This window comes from Callorhinus ursinus, unplaced genomic scaffold (assembly GCF_003265705.2).
Source record: "Callorhinus ursinus isolate GAN/ISIS: 27379988/994484 unplaced genomic scaffold, GSC_fseal_2.0 scaffold4, whole genome shotgun sequence".
In the NCBI taxonomy this organism is placed as follows: Eukaryota; Metazoa; Chordata; class Mammalia; order Carnivora; family Otariidae; genus Callorhinus; species Callorhinus ursinus.
The window spans coordinates 104,036,172-104,048,846 of NW_027397066.1; the positions used below are offsets into that span (position 1 = coordinate 104,036,172).

A 12,675-nucleotide genomic window follows, 5' to 3' on the forward strand; every position below is an offset into this window, starting at 1 on the left:
CTGGATAAATGCAAACTATACATTGGACATTTTCTATAAATATATTTCTGTTTCTTTTACATGAATATTTCTGATTTAGCTTAGGTTTGCAAATCCTCTAAAATTCAACTTGTTTTGACTAATGAAATTGAAGGAACGTTGAATCTCATAAACTAATTCTTTTATCCTAGACCAATTGTGCTTAAGATTTTATAATTGCTACATCTTTCCTGGTACTATTTCTTAATATTACTTGAATATTTTCACATGATTAAAATAGTCACCCATAGTCAAGAAGAGTTCTGCCGTGAGATATAATTTGTCAATTCCCTGAAAGGAGGGACATTGTTTGTTTTTTTGTTGTTTGTTTTTTTGCCATATGCTAACATCTGAAACATCTGGGAGGTAGTAAGCAGTCAACTATATTTGTTGGTGGAAAATAAATATTTTACCTCAATCCTTCATAGATAGGTTTTCAAAAATACTTAATGAATGAATACTTCTAATGAATTATTCTTATTAATATTTTATTCCAGTTTTGTTGGATGAAGATTTTCTGTTAGTAAGTTTATGAAGACGTTAATGACCACTTTCATATGACAATATGCATTTCTCTTTCTTCATTTAAATTAGTTTGGTTTTATTTGCTTGTTTGTAAAGAATGGCAGTCTCTCTTAAAAACTGCACAAATAATCTGCCATTTGTAATCTTTGAGATGCATTTCCAAACAGGAAAATGTACAAATATAGGCCAAAATTAATTTGATTTGTCTTGCTTTAAAATATTTTTAATTAGAAGAAAAAGCAAATGGATCCAGGATTTCTCCCCTCAGTGATCTTTGATCTTATATTCACTTGAGAATGTCAAATTGATACCAATTCAAAGTATGAAATGCATAAACTTTTGTGGCAATTTTTTATCAAAAGGAAATGTCAATATCAAAGTCATGAATCCCTGATGAAGGCCTCTAGCTGAAATGAGGCTGGCAGGCATGATTTTAATTACATCCAATGTGTGGTGATGCAATATAGCATCCCCTATAAAAAGTGAGTATGTAATGCTGAAGCATCTTTTCCTTATTAGATTTATTATAATTAATAAAAATCACTGGCCTTAATAAAAGACTTTTCACTTTTGTCACAAACTTTACTGTAGGGGAATGAGTGCAGGTTAGGAAAAGGTTTCCAAATGAGTATATCAAAAACATGTCCTTATGGCAGTTTTTCTGCATATTCCTGCTACAATCTGTTCCATTGGCATTCAACCCAAGCACTAACTTTTGGAATCCAAAAGTCAGTTCTTATTTCATACTACTTTATAATTGTTCTTTTTTATTTATGTATATATATATATATATATATATATATATATATATGTATGTATTTTATCTCCATGTGATAATAGCTCACAGATAAAAGAATGCTGCTAAGAAACAGTGTATATAAAGAATCAAAATAATCTTTTAAAAATTTTGTTGACATGATTACCTGTAGGGCAAATCAAAGGTTTTTTAAGACATACAAAGCAATTATCTTTTCTCATTGGGTAGAAACAGAGCTCTTAGCAGAGCTCCCATAGTAGTATCATGTTTGTTGGAAGTTGTGTTATGTACAGATTTTCCTCCTAAGAACTATAATTCTGAATGATTAGCCATTGCTCTTCCCTGTGCTTCTCTCAAAGGCATACTGAAAAATATTAAATCCAGTAGACCATATGGGTTTTAGTTAGAAAATGGCTGGTCAGTCCCTGAAGACTACCATTAAGTAGATTTGACTTGGGAACTTCAGAGATAATACAGGAGTTACTGTTCTCCCCCAGTAATTATGAGAAAGTAAAGTGATATTAGGGAGCGATATAATATTTTGTATACATGACCCTACTAGCAAATGTTTTATTTGGGTTTTGTGTGATTGTAATTGCACTCTCCGTCTTTCATAGGTTCCTTCGTCTTCGCAGTTACAGTCACAGATGCTGATATTGGACCCAATTCTGAACTGCATTATTCTCTCTCGGGTAGAAACTCTGAAAAATTTCACATTGATCCACTGAGAGGAGCTATTATGGCAGCTGGACCACTAAATGGGGCTTCGGAAGTGACATTTTCTGTATATGTAAAAGACGGGGGCTCATTTCCAAAGACAGATTCTACAACAGTGACTGTCAGATTTGTGAACAAGGCAGACTTCCCTAAAGTCAGAGCCAAAGAACAGACTTTCATGTTTCCTGAAAACCAGCCAGTTGGCACTCTTGTCACCACCATTACGGGGTCCTCCTTGAGAGGAGAACCTTTGTCCTATTATATTGCGAGTGGGAACCTTGGCAGTACATTCCAAATCGATCAAATAACAGGGCAGGTGTCCATTAGTCAACCTCTGGATTTTGAAAAGATACAAAAATATGTCATATGGATAGAGGCCAGGGATGGAGGCTTCCCTCCCTTATCCTCTTATGAGAAACTTGACTTGACAGTTCTAGATGTCAATGATAATTCCCCTGTTTTTAAGGAAGATCCATTTGTATCTGAAATATTGGAAAATCTTTCTCCTCGCAAAATACTTACTGTTTCGGCAACGGATAAGGACAGTGGACCCAATGGACAGTTAGATTATGAAATTATTAATGGCAATAAAGAACATAGTTTCGCTATTAATCATGCCACTGGTGAAATTAGAAGCATTCGGCCGTTAGACAGGGAAAAAATATCACAGTATGTGCTTACCATAAAGTCTTCAGACAAAGGCTCCCCTTCTCAGAGTACCTCAGTAAAAGTCATCATTAACATCTTAGATGAAAATGATAACGCCCCTAGGTTTTCTCAGATATTCAGTGCCTATGTTCCTGAAAATTCCCCTTTAGGATACACAGTTACACGTGTCACAACTTCTGATGAAGACATTGGTATAAATGCAATTAGTAGATACTCTATAACAGACACAAGTCTTCCATTTACCATTAATCCCAGCACAGGAGATATTGTAATTAGTAGACCTTTAAATAGAGAAGATACGGACCGTTACAGAATCCGAGTTTCTGCACATGATTCTGGGTGGACCGTAAGTACAGATGTCACAATATTTGTGACAGACATCAATGACAATGCTCCAAGATTTAGCAGACCATCCTATTACCTGGATTGCCCTGAGCTTCCTGAAATTGGCTCCAAAGTGACTCAGGTATCCGCAACAGATCCTGATGAGGGATCAAATGGACAAGTGTTTTATTTTATAAAATCTCAGTCAGAGTATTTCAGGATTAATGCCACCACAGGAGAGATTTTCAATAAACAGATCTTGAAATACCAGAATGTCAGTGGCTTCAGTAACGTGAACATCAACAGGCATAGTTTTGTAGTGACATCTTCAGATCGAGGGAATCCTTCATTACTTAGTGAGACAACAGTTACCATCAACACAGTGGACAGTAATGACAATGCACCACAATTTCTTAAACCAAAGTATTTTACTCCTGTCACCAAAAATGTTAAAGTTGGTACTAAGTTAATCAAAGTTACTGCAGTAGATGATAGGGATTTTGGTCTGAATTCTGAAGTGGAATATTTGATTTCTAACGAAAATCATTTCGGAAAATTTAAGTTGGACAATAGTACAGGGTGGATTTCAGTGGCATCTTCGCTGATATCTGACCTGAATCAGAACTTTCTGATCACTGTCACTGCAAGAGATAAAGGAAACCCTCCACTTTCATCCCAAGCCACCGTTCAAATAATTGTCACCGAGGAAAACTACCACACACCTGAATTCTCTCAAAGTCACATGAGTGCAACCATCCCCGAAAGCCATAGTATCGGGGCCATCGTCAGGACTGTTTCTGCAAGAGACAGAGACGCAGCTACAAATGGCTTGATCAGGTACAGTATTTCCTCAGGAAACGAAGAAGGCATTTTTGCAATCAATTCCTCCACAGGTATATTAACACTAGCCAAAGCTCTTGATTATGAGTTATGCCAGAAACATGAAATGACTATTAGTGCGACAGACGGAGGATGGGTTGCAAGAACTGGTTACTGCAGTGTGACTGTAAATGTGATTGATGTGAACGACAATTCTCCAGTATTCTTCCCAGATGAATATTTCCCTACTGTTTTGGAAAATGCCCCAAGTGGAACAACAGTCATCCACCTAAATGCAACAGATGCGGACTCTGGAACCAATGCTGTGATTGCATACACGTTACAGTCATCTGACAGTGACCTCTTTGTCATTGACCCTAACACAGGAGTCATCACCACTCAAGGCTTCTTGGATTTTGAGACCAAGCAGAGCTACCATCTTACTGTGAAAGCCTTCAATGTCCCTGACGAAGAAAGGTGCAGTTTTGCTACTGTTAATATACAATTAAAAGGGACGAATGAATACGTGCCTCGCTTTGTCTCCAAACTTTACTATTTTGAAATCTCAGAAGCAGCTCCTAAAGGTACTATTGTTGGAGAAGTGTTTGCCAGTGACCGTGATTTGGGCACTGATGGGGAAGTACACTATTTGATTTTTGGTAACAGCCGAAAGAAGGGTTTCCAGATCAATAAGAAGACTGGACAAATTTATGTTTCTGGACTTCTTGATAGGGAAAAAGAAGAAAGGGTATCTTTGAAGGTGTTGGCCAAGAATTTTGGCAGCATCAGGGGTGCAGATATCGATGAGGTCACTGTAAATGTCACGGTGCTTGATGCCAATGACCCACCCATTTTTAGTTTAAATATCTACAGTGTTCAGATCAGTGAAGGGGTCCCAACTGGGACTCATGTGACATTTGTCAGTGCCTTTGACTCAGACTCTGTCCCCAGCTGGAGCAGGTTCTCTTACTTCATTGGATCAGGGAACGAAAATGGTGCCTTTTCCATTAATCCACAGACAGGACAGATCACTGTCACTGCAGAATTAGATAGAGAAACCCTACCTATCTATAATCTCACGGTTTTGGCGGTTGATTCAGGGACCCCCTCAGCTACAGGAAGTGCCTCCCTGTTAGTTACCCTCGAAGATATAAATGATAATGGACCTATGCTGACCATCAGTGAAGGTGAAGTTATGGAAAACAAACGCCCAGGAACTCTAGTGATGACACTTCAGTCCACTGATCCCGATCTCCCTCCAAATCAAGGCCCCTTCACCTATTACTTGCTGAGCACAGGTCCCGCCACCAATTATTTTAGTCTGAACACTGCTGGAATTCTGAGCACAACCAGAGAGATTGACAGAGAACAGATTGCAGACTTCTATCTGTCCGTGATTACTAGGGATTCTGGTGTTCCCCAAATGTCCTCCACAGGAACCGTGCATATCACTGTTATAGACCAAAATGATAATCCTTCCCAGTCTCGGACTGTGGAGATATTTGTTAATTATTATGGCAATTTGTTTCCTGGTGGGATTTTAGGTTCTGTGAAGCCACAGGATCCGGATGTGTTAGACACCTTCCACTGCTCCCTTACTTCAGGAGTTACAAGCCTGTTCAGTATTCCAAGGGGTACTTGTGATCTAAATTCACAGCCGAGGTCAACAGATGGCACATTTGATCTCACTGTCCTTAGCAATGATGGAGTTCACGGCACAGTCACGAGCAATATCCGAGTTTTCTTTGCTGGATTTTCTAATGCTACAGTGGATAACAGCATCCTACTGCATCTCAGTGTTCCAACAGTAAAGGACTTCTTGACTAACCACTACCTTCATTTTCTACGCATTGCCAGCTCCCAACTGACAGGCCTAGGGACTGCTGTGCAACTTTATGGTGCATATGAAGAGAACAATAAAACGTTTCTTTTAGCAGCTGTGAAGCGGAACAATAATCAGTATGTGAATCCCAGTGGTGTAGCCACCTTCTTTGAAAGCATCAAAGAGATCCTTCTCCGGCAGAGTGGAGTGAAGGTAGAATCCGTGGATCATGACTCATGTGTTCATGGCCCATGTCAGAACGGAGGGAGCTGTGTAAGAAGACTGGCTGTGAGCTCTGTATTAAAGAGCCATGAGAGTCTTCCAGTCATCATTGTGGCAAATGAACCTCTGCAGCCTTTCTTATGCAAGTGTCTGCCAGGTTATGCTGGTAGCTGGTGTGAAATAGATATAGATGAATGCCTTCCATCACCTTGCCACAATGGTGGGACCTGTCACAATTTAGTAGGAGGATTTTCCTGCAGCTGCCCAGATGGCTTCACTGGCAGGGCCTGTGAGCGAGATATCAATGAGTGCCTGCCAGGTCCGTGCAAGAATGGTGCTGTCTGCCAAAATGTTCCAGGAAGCTTCAACTGTGTTTGCAAAACTGGATACACAGGTAGGATGATGTCGGGCTCGTTCCCTAAAACTTTAACCATGTCAAGTATAATGGAAAGCAGTGGATTTTGTCATTTTTAAATGATTTTCCAGGGAGCCTAGGTGGCTCAGATGGTTAAGCGTCTGCCTTCGGCTCAGGTCATGATCCCGGGGTCCTGGGCTCGAGTCCCGCATCGGGCTCTCTGCTCCTTCGGAGCCTGCTTCTCCCTCTGCCTCTCTCTCTCTCTCTCTCTCTCTCTCTTTCTCTGTGTCTCGTGAATAAGTAAATAAAATATTTGAAAAAATAAATTATTTTCCATGACAATGGGCATAATCATAGCAAATGTTTTAAACACTTACTATTGGCTGATGCTGTTGTAGGGATAATTATTTTCCAGTTTGTACAGAAAGGAAGCTGAAATAGAGGGAAGGTCAGTTTTCTAAGGTGACCCAGATTTGTCACAGAGTCAGGTGGTAAGCCTACACAGTTGTTTCCAGAGTTTGAGCTCTTAGTCAATCTGCTAAGTGTCTTGTACAAGAGCAAAACGAGTATAATATCTTCAAATGAGAGTATTCCGAAGTTTAAAGGACATAAGATATTTAAAGCATAAGACCCAGACCATTTTATGTCCCAAATAACTGTTAACAATTATTGCTGTTTGATTCTTCTATCATCACCATTTTTTATGATCTTTTAAAATCATCGTCATCAGTATTATTGAAATTTGATCCACATTGTCACAACAGAGCAAAAGCAGTGTTTTAAGATTGAAATTAAAATGCTTTGTTATTTCTACTATCAGGTAGAAAGCATAATAGCTGACTTCTCTGGTAAGCCACATTAAAACTGAAGCATAATTTACCTTGACATTTTAGAGGCATAATAAAATATGGAGCAGCAAGTATGTTTCACTAGTCTTTGGAATCTTAATAAGATATGATGTACAAATTACATATATCTCTATCAGTTTCTGTATCATCTCTCTATCTATCATCTATCCATCGATCTATCCTCTATCTATTAGCTGATCAGTTGTTGGTACACCTTGAAATGTGTATAAATATTATGCTATTAATAAGTTTGAGGAGAAAGTCTCTGCTGTAATTTGCACACTATACCGTGTTAAGCCATATATATTACATCGGACTGCTCTGCAGTGTTTACAAACACAATTCAAAGTACCAGTGGGATAGGTAAAACCAGGACATATTTTTTTTTTTAATTTGGCAAATATTTCACAGAATAATACTTCAAAAGAAGTTTTTATAAGAAAATACATTTAGCAGGACACCTGGGTGGCTCAGTAGGTTAAGCGCCTGCCTTCAGCTCAGGTCATGATCCCAGGGTCCTGGGATGGAGCCCCACGTCAGGCTCCTTGCTCAGCAGGGAGCTTGCTCCTCCCTCTGCCTACCTCTCCCCCTGCTTGTGCTCTCTCTCTCTCTCTCTCTCTGACAAATAAATAAATGAAATCTTAAAAAATAAAGAAAATACATTTAGCTATTATATTTTTTAAAAGATTTATTTATGTATTTGAGAGAGAGAGAGAGAGCGTGTGCTCATGGTGGGAGGAGGGGTACAAGGAGAAAATCTTCAAGCAGATTCCCCACTGAGCACGGAGCTCCACCAGGGCTCGGTCAGATGACCCGTGAGATCATGACCTGAGCTGAAATCAGGAGTTGGACACTTAACTGACTGAGCCACCCAGGCGCCCCTAGCTATTTTATTTTTAAAAAGGTACCCATCATGTGTATACTTACGGTTTCATACTTGAAGAATCGAATTGCTAGATGGTGACATAAAGCAAGTTTGCATAAGTCAAAGCAGAACATACAAGCTTTGCGTAATAATAAAATAATATTCTTAAAATATAAGTGAAGAAAAGGGGCAACAATAATGTGTAATGAAAAGAATCAAAGGATTTTATAGTATTTGATTTAACTATAGCTTTTGGGAAGTCATTTAACCTTGCTGACCTTCAATTTCCCCGTTGGCAAAATGAAAATAATCATACTTATCTTTTAGGTTTGTTGTAGGAAATAAAGATAATGCTTGTAAAACACCTATCAGAGTGTCCAGCATTCTATAAGTAGCCATGCAAATTAGTAGTATTAGTAGTAGTGTTATGTAGTGGTAATAATAGAGGTATAGCACAGAATTTCTACAAAGACGAGAAGCCTCCACAGCACAAGGTGTGAATGTTACCCCAGTTGTATTCTTAGCATCATGAATAATAGGGCTGTATCCGTGTTATCAGTTCAGAATTTCTAGAAAATTTTCCTTAGTCTTCCCACTCCAACCCAAAAAATTACTTCCTCTGCTGAGAATTCAACTATATGGATTATTTCTTTGTCCATTCTAGTATAATACACTCATTTGCACTTAGATTTAAAATGAGTTTATACTTAATCCTAGAATGAAAAATGTGTGAAGGCGTTTGTAGTAAATAGGGAACAGTGGAAAGTACCATGGGTATGAGTGAAGGCCCCATATGCTGATTTCAGCATAAATGTTGCTTCATGATTGGACATAGAACTAATTCTTTAACATAATTTCCCTCTAGTTTGTTTCTTTCTTTGATTCATTACATTTAAATGTACATTGCATACTTTTCTAAATGTATTAATTGAAACTTTGGGGAATTCCCCCCTTTTCGTTATGAAATATGCATAACATTTACCAAGTTGCTATTTAAAGCTCTGCTTAAAGTTCTTTACATCATAGACATTATTATTCATTTAGTAATTCATTTAGTTCTTCTCAAAATTCAATGAAGCTGTATTATTATTATTATTATTATTTTAAAGGCACAAATTATTGGGTCTCAGATGGGTTAAAAGAGATTAAATAACTTGCCTCCAGCATGGCACAGAGGGTGGTCTAAATGGGTTTTCACTGTAAGCTTGACTCTAGAGCCTCTTTTTATATGTATGTGATTCTTCATCACACATTGGTCTGTATTTGCTATGGATTATTATGGCAAGTCCATGATATCTTTTAAGAACTTTTGTCCACTATTCTACTGGATCTGCACAAAAAGCATATGAGCTAATGTATTGGTATGAGATTGGTCAAGAACTGAAATTACTTCCAGGTAGGAAGGTACTTAATACTAAGAAATAGCTTGCAAAATCTTTAAACTGACTAAGAATGAAGGTCAGGAAAATTCACCAATAACCTCAGCAATAAGAACACTGTAGGTATTGCAAGAAACCACTGCCAATCATCTTATCTACCAGCAGGGCTGCAATGAATGAGTCCCAGAACAGTCCCTGCTTTGCTTTCACTCTCCAAATATCATTCAACTCTCACCCACTGGCAGAATCTAAGCCTGAGCCCTGTTGGAAAGGAGTCTAGAAAAGACTCCTTTAGAAAGAAAATATCTTTTGGATTACTCATGCCTCAGAAATTCATGGGATCCTGGAGGAAATTAGCAGCTTAATAACTACAAATCCAGCATTTCTTTTCCTATACAAATGACATTTCTTGCACTTAATAGAACACTAATTAGAAACAATTCAACTTTCACCCACTGGCAGAATCTAAGCCTGAGCCCTGTTGAAAGGGGTCTAGAAAAGGACTTCCAGCCCCTGCAATACAGAAAGAGAGGAATGATGCTGAGTGTCAAGACATAATATCTGGCATAGAAAGAATGTAGAAAATTCAGCCTACATTCTGGTAACTCTGGAGCCAGACCTGCCAAAGACTAGATCGTAATGTCTTTCTGTTAAGAAAGTTATTTGAAGTTACAAGAGTAATTTGAAATTACTATGGTAATTTTACACACTGCCCCTCTTCAGAGCTCATTTTATTCTTCATTTGCATAGTTAGAGATAATCCAGCTGATCAAGAATGATGTAAACAAACATAAAGTTGAATGATTAATACGAATCTTCTACTTTTGAATTCATGTAATTCATAGTTTTAAATTCTTTGTGCATAGTCCATCCAGTACAACTAGCAGATAATTCAAGTCTGATAGTTTTATTTCTTTGTTTTGTTTTACAGGAAACAGTATAACAAAAAGCATAGTGACAAATTCTTAATCCATACGGAATGTATTATTCAAATGTCTGTATCTGTTTAATGTTCTTTGTAAAGCTAATCCCTGAAGAATCATTTTGAGTTAGCCCTTCCAGGTAGTCTTTACCAGCTAACCTGTCTCAGGAAGATGGAGTAAATGCATCAAAACATTAAAGGAGCTAATCAGAGCTAATAAGCCATAAAACAAAATTCTTACTTAAGCATATGTGTAGTGCTTGCTTCGGCAGCGCATATAATTAAGCATATGTATACCTCGTAGAATGAATTTTTAAGACTATTCAGTCTAGTTAGCTTTATTTGTATTAATGCTAATTAAGTACTAATGCTTTGGTAAAGCTTTACCCAAAGCCTGTGTATATTCAAATGTTTTTTGGACATCAGAACTATTTCCGATCACCCGCACCCTATTTAATTTTTGAACTTTTACCTGCATTTTTTCAATGATTTTTAAAGTCTATGGCATTACAAATTGGAACTGTGAGATTTTCTTAACTTTATGTTCAAAGTAATCCTCAGATATTACCCCATTACACACACATACCACCACCACAACCATCACCACTGTATATTTCACATAAAGTTAGAAATTGCTCTCAAGATTGGAAGAGTGAGTGGCTTATGCACTGATGAAAACCAAGAGACTTTATCCTAAGAATCCTACAGGGAGTGATTGTTAGCTAAACAGAGATTTTGGTGTGAACATCCTCTAAGGGTATAAGTACAAAAATGAATATTATGGAACAACTAAATAAAATGATATGAAGGGATATAGTTATTGCCACATTGCCAACTGTGTATTTCTGATATATGAATTTATCATATATATTTTTTTAATTTTATTTTAAAGTTGGTAACCATAGGATCACATAATACATATGAATTAGGGATTTTTTAAAAGTTTTTTAAAATTTTTTAAAAGTGAATGAGTGATTTAGAAAGAATGAATTTGTTTGTATAACTTGTGTTTCTGATCTCTTCTTCTTAATTACTGGAAAAATAACCAAAAGGAAATTGAAAAAAAAATAGTGAGGCTTCACATTCAGTAACAATCACTTTATGTTTCATTGTTAAGAAACTGTTCTATAGGGGTGCCTGGGTGGCTCAGTCATTAAGAGTCTGCCTTCGGCTCAAGTCATGGTCCCAGAGTCCTGGGATCGAGCCCTGCATCAGGCTCCCTGCTCCGCGGGAAGCCTGCTTATCCCTCTCCCACTCCCCCTGCTTGTGTTCCCTCTCTAGCTGTGTCTCTCTCTGTCAAATAAATAAATAAAATCTTTAAAAAACAAAACAAAACAAAACCTGTTCCATAATTTAATTTTTATATCACTAAGTGGAGTTTTGATTCACTATAACATAGCACATTAGAAAGAATTAATCGATTTAATATAGTATAAGGCATGTGAAAAATTACTTTCTAGATTTTCACAAGGTTTAATAATACCAGAAATACATCATTGTCAATATACCTCAGTAAATCAAAAAAAATATCTTTTGTATTATTCATGCCTCAGAAGTTCAGGGGATCCTGGAGGAAATTAGCAGCTTAATAACTACAAATCCAGTATTTCTTTTCCTATACAAATGACATTTCTTGCACTTAAGAGAACACTAATTAGAAAGCACAATTATAGTCAGTAACCACTTACCATTTGTCTTCCTGCTGCAGGTGTCCACTGTTTGTAGTACAATCCTACATTAAGCCTTTCAGAGGAATGAGTGGTGTTGTAAAATGCAGCATGTAGATAGTGCTTATTTTCAAATCTCGGTCTCTCTAACAGAATTAGTTCATAGCCCCTTTAACCTTTCCCATCCACTTTCACACATCTGGATGCATTTTAGGTGTGGTATTTGGAGTAATGCCAGGGTTTATTACCATATGGAGAAATTTTCCTATGGTCTCAAGTAAGTCCTGATATTTCAGGGGAGGATGAGATTTGTCCATTCATCACTTTGATGACATTTGACAGTACAAATAGGAATTTTTTCCAGACATATAAAGTTATACACAGGTTGTGCATAGTAATTTTACAGAGAAACTTGGCAAACATTTGTTTTCGTGAAGAAGGGAGTTGTAACTGAGTCATTCTTTTAAAATCACAAGTTGTATGCGAACGTTGTCAATGAGATCATGTGATCAGAACACCATAGAATATAAACAAAATGTAGTGAATAGATCAGAAATGAAATTTTCTGTGAGATACAAAAGAGTGACTCATTTCTTGTTTTGATTACCTTAAAATATGATTTGCAACTTATGAAAGTATTAATAAGAGGCTTCCAGGAGCTTAAGTGCTTCCTATTTCTGCAGAAAACCAACATATATTTGTAAGCTTATCATGAATATTATGAATGTCATTATACATCATCATCTGTAGTATCATTGAAATTTTA

General features: G+C 37.2%; 1 protein-coding gene across 1 annotated transcript in view; it reads left to right on the forward strand.

The window, feature by feature from the left end:
• Positions 1-12,675, forward strand: part of FAT4 (FAT atypical cadherin 4) — a 172,241-nt gene that overhangs the window by 129,843 nt on the left and 29,723 nt on the right. The window contains exon 9 of the mRNA XM_025873981.2: positions 1,918-6,267. Within this exon, the coding sequence (XP_025729766.2) occupies positions 1,918-6,267 (4,350 nt within the window). The remainder of the gene's footprint in view (positions 1-1,917; positions 6,268-12,675) is intronic.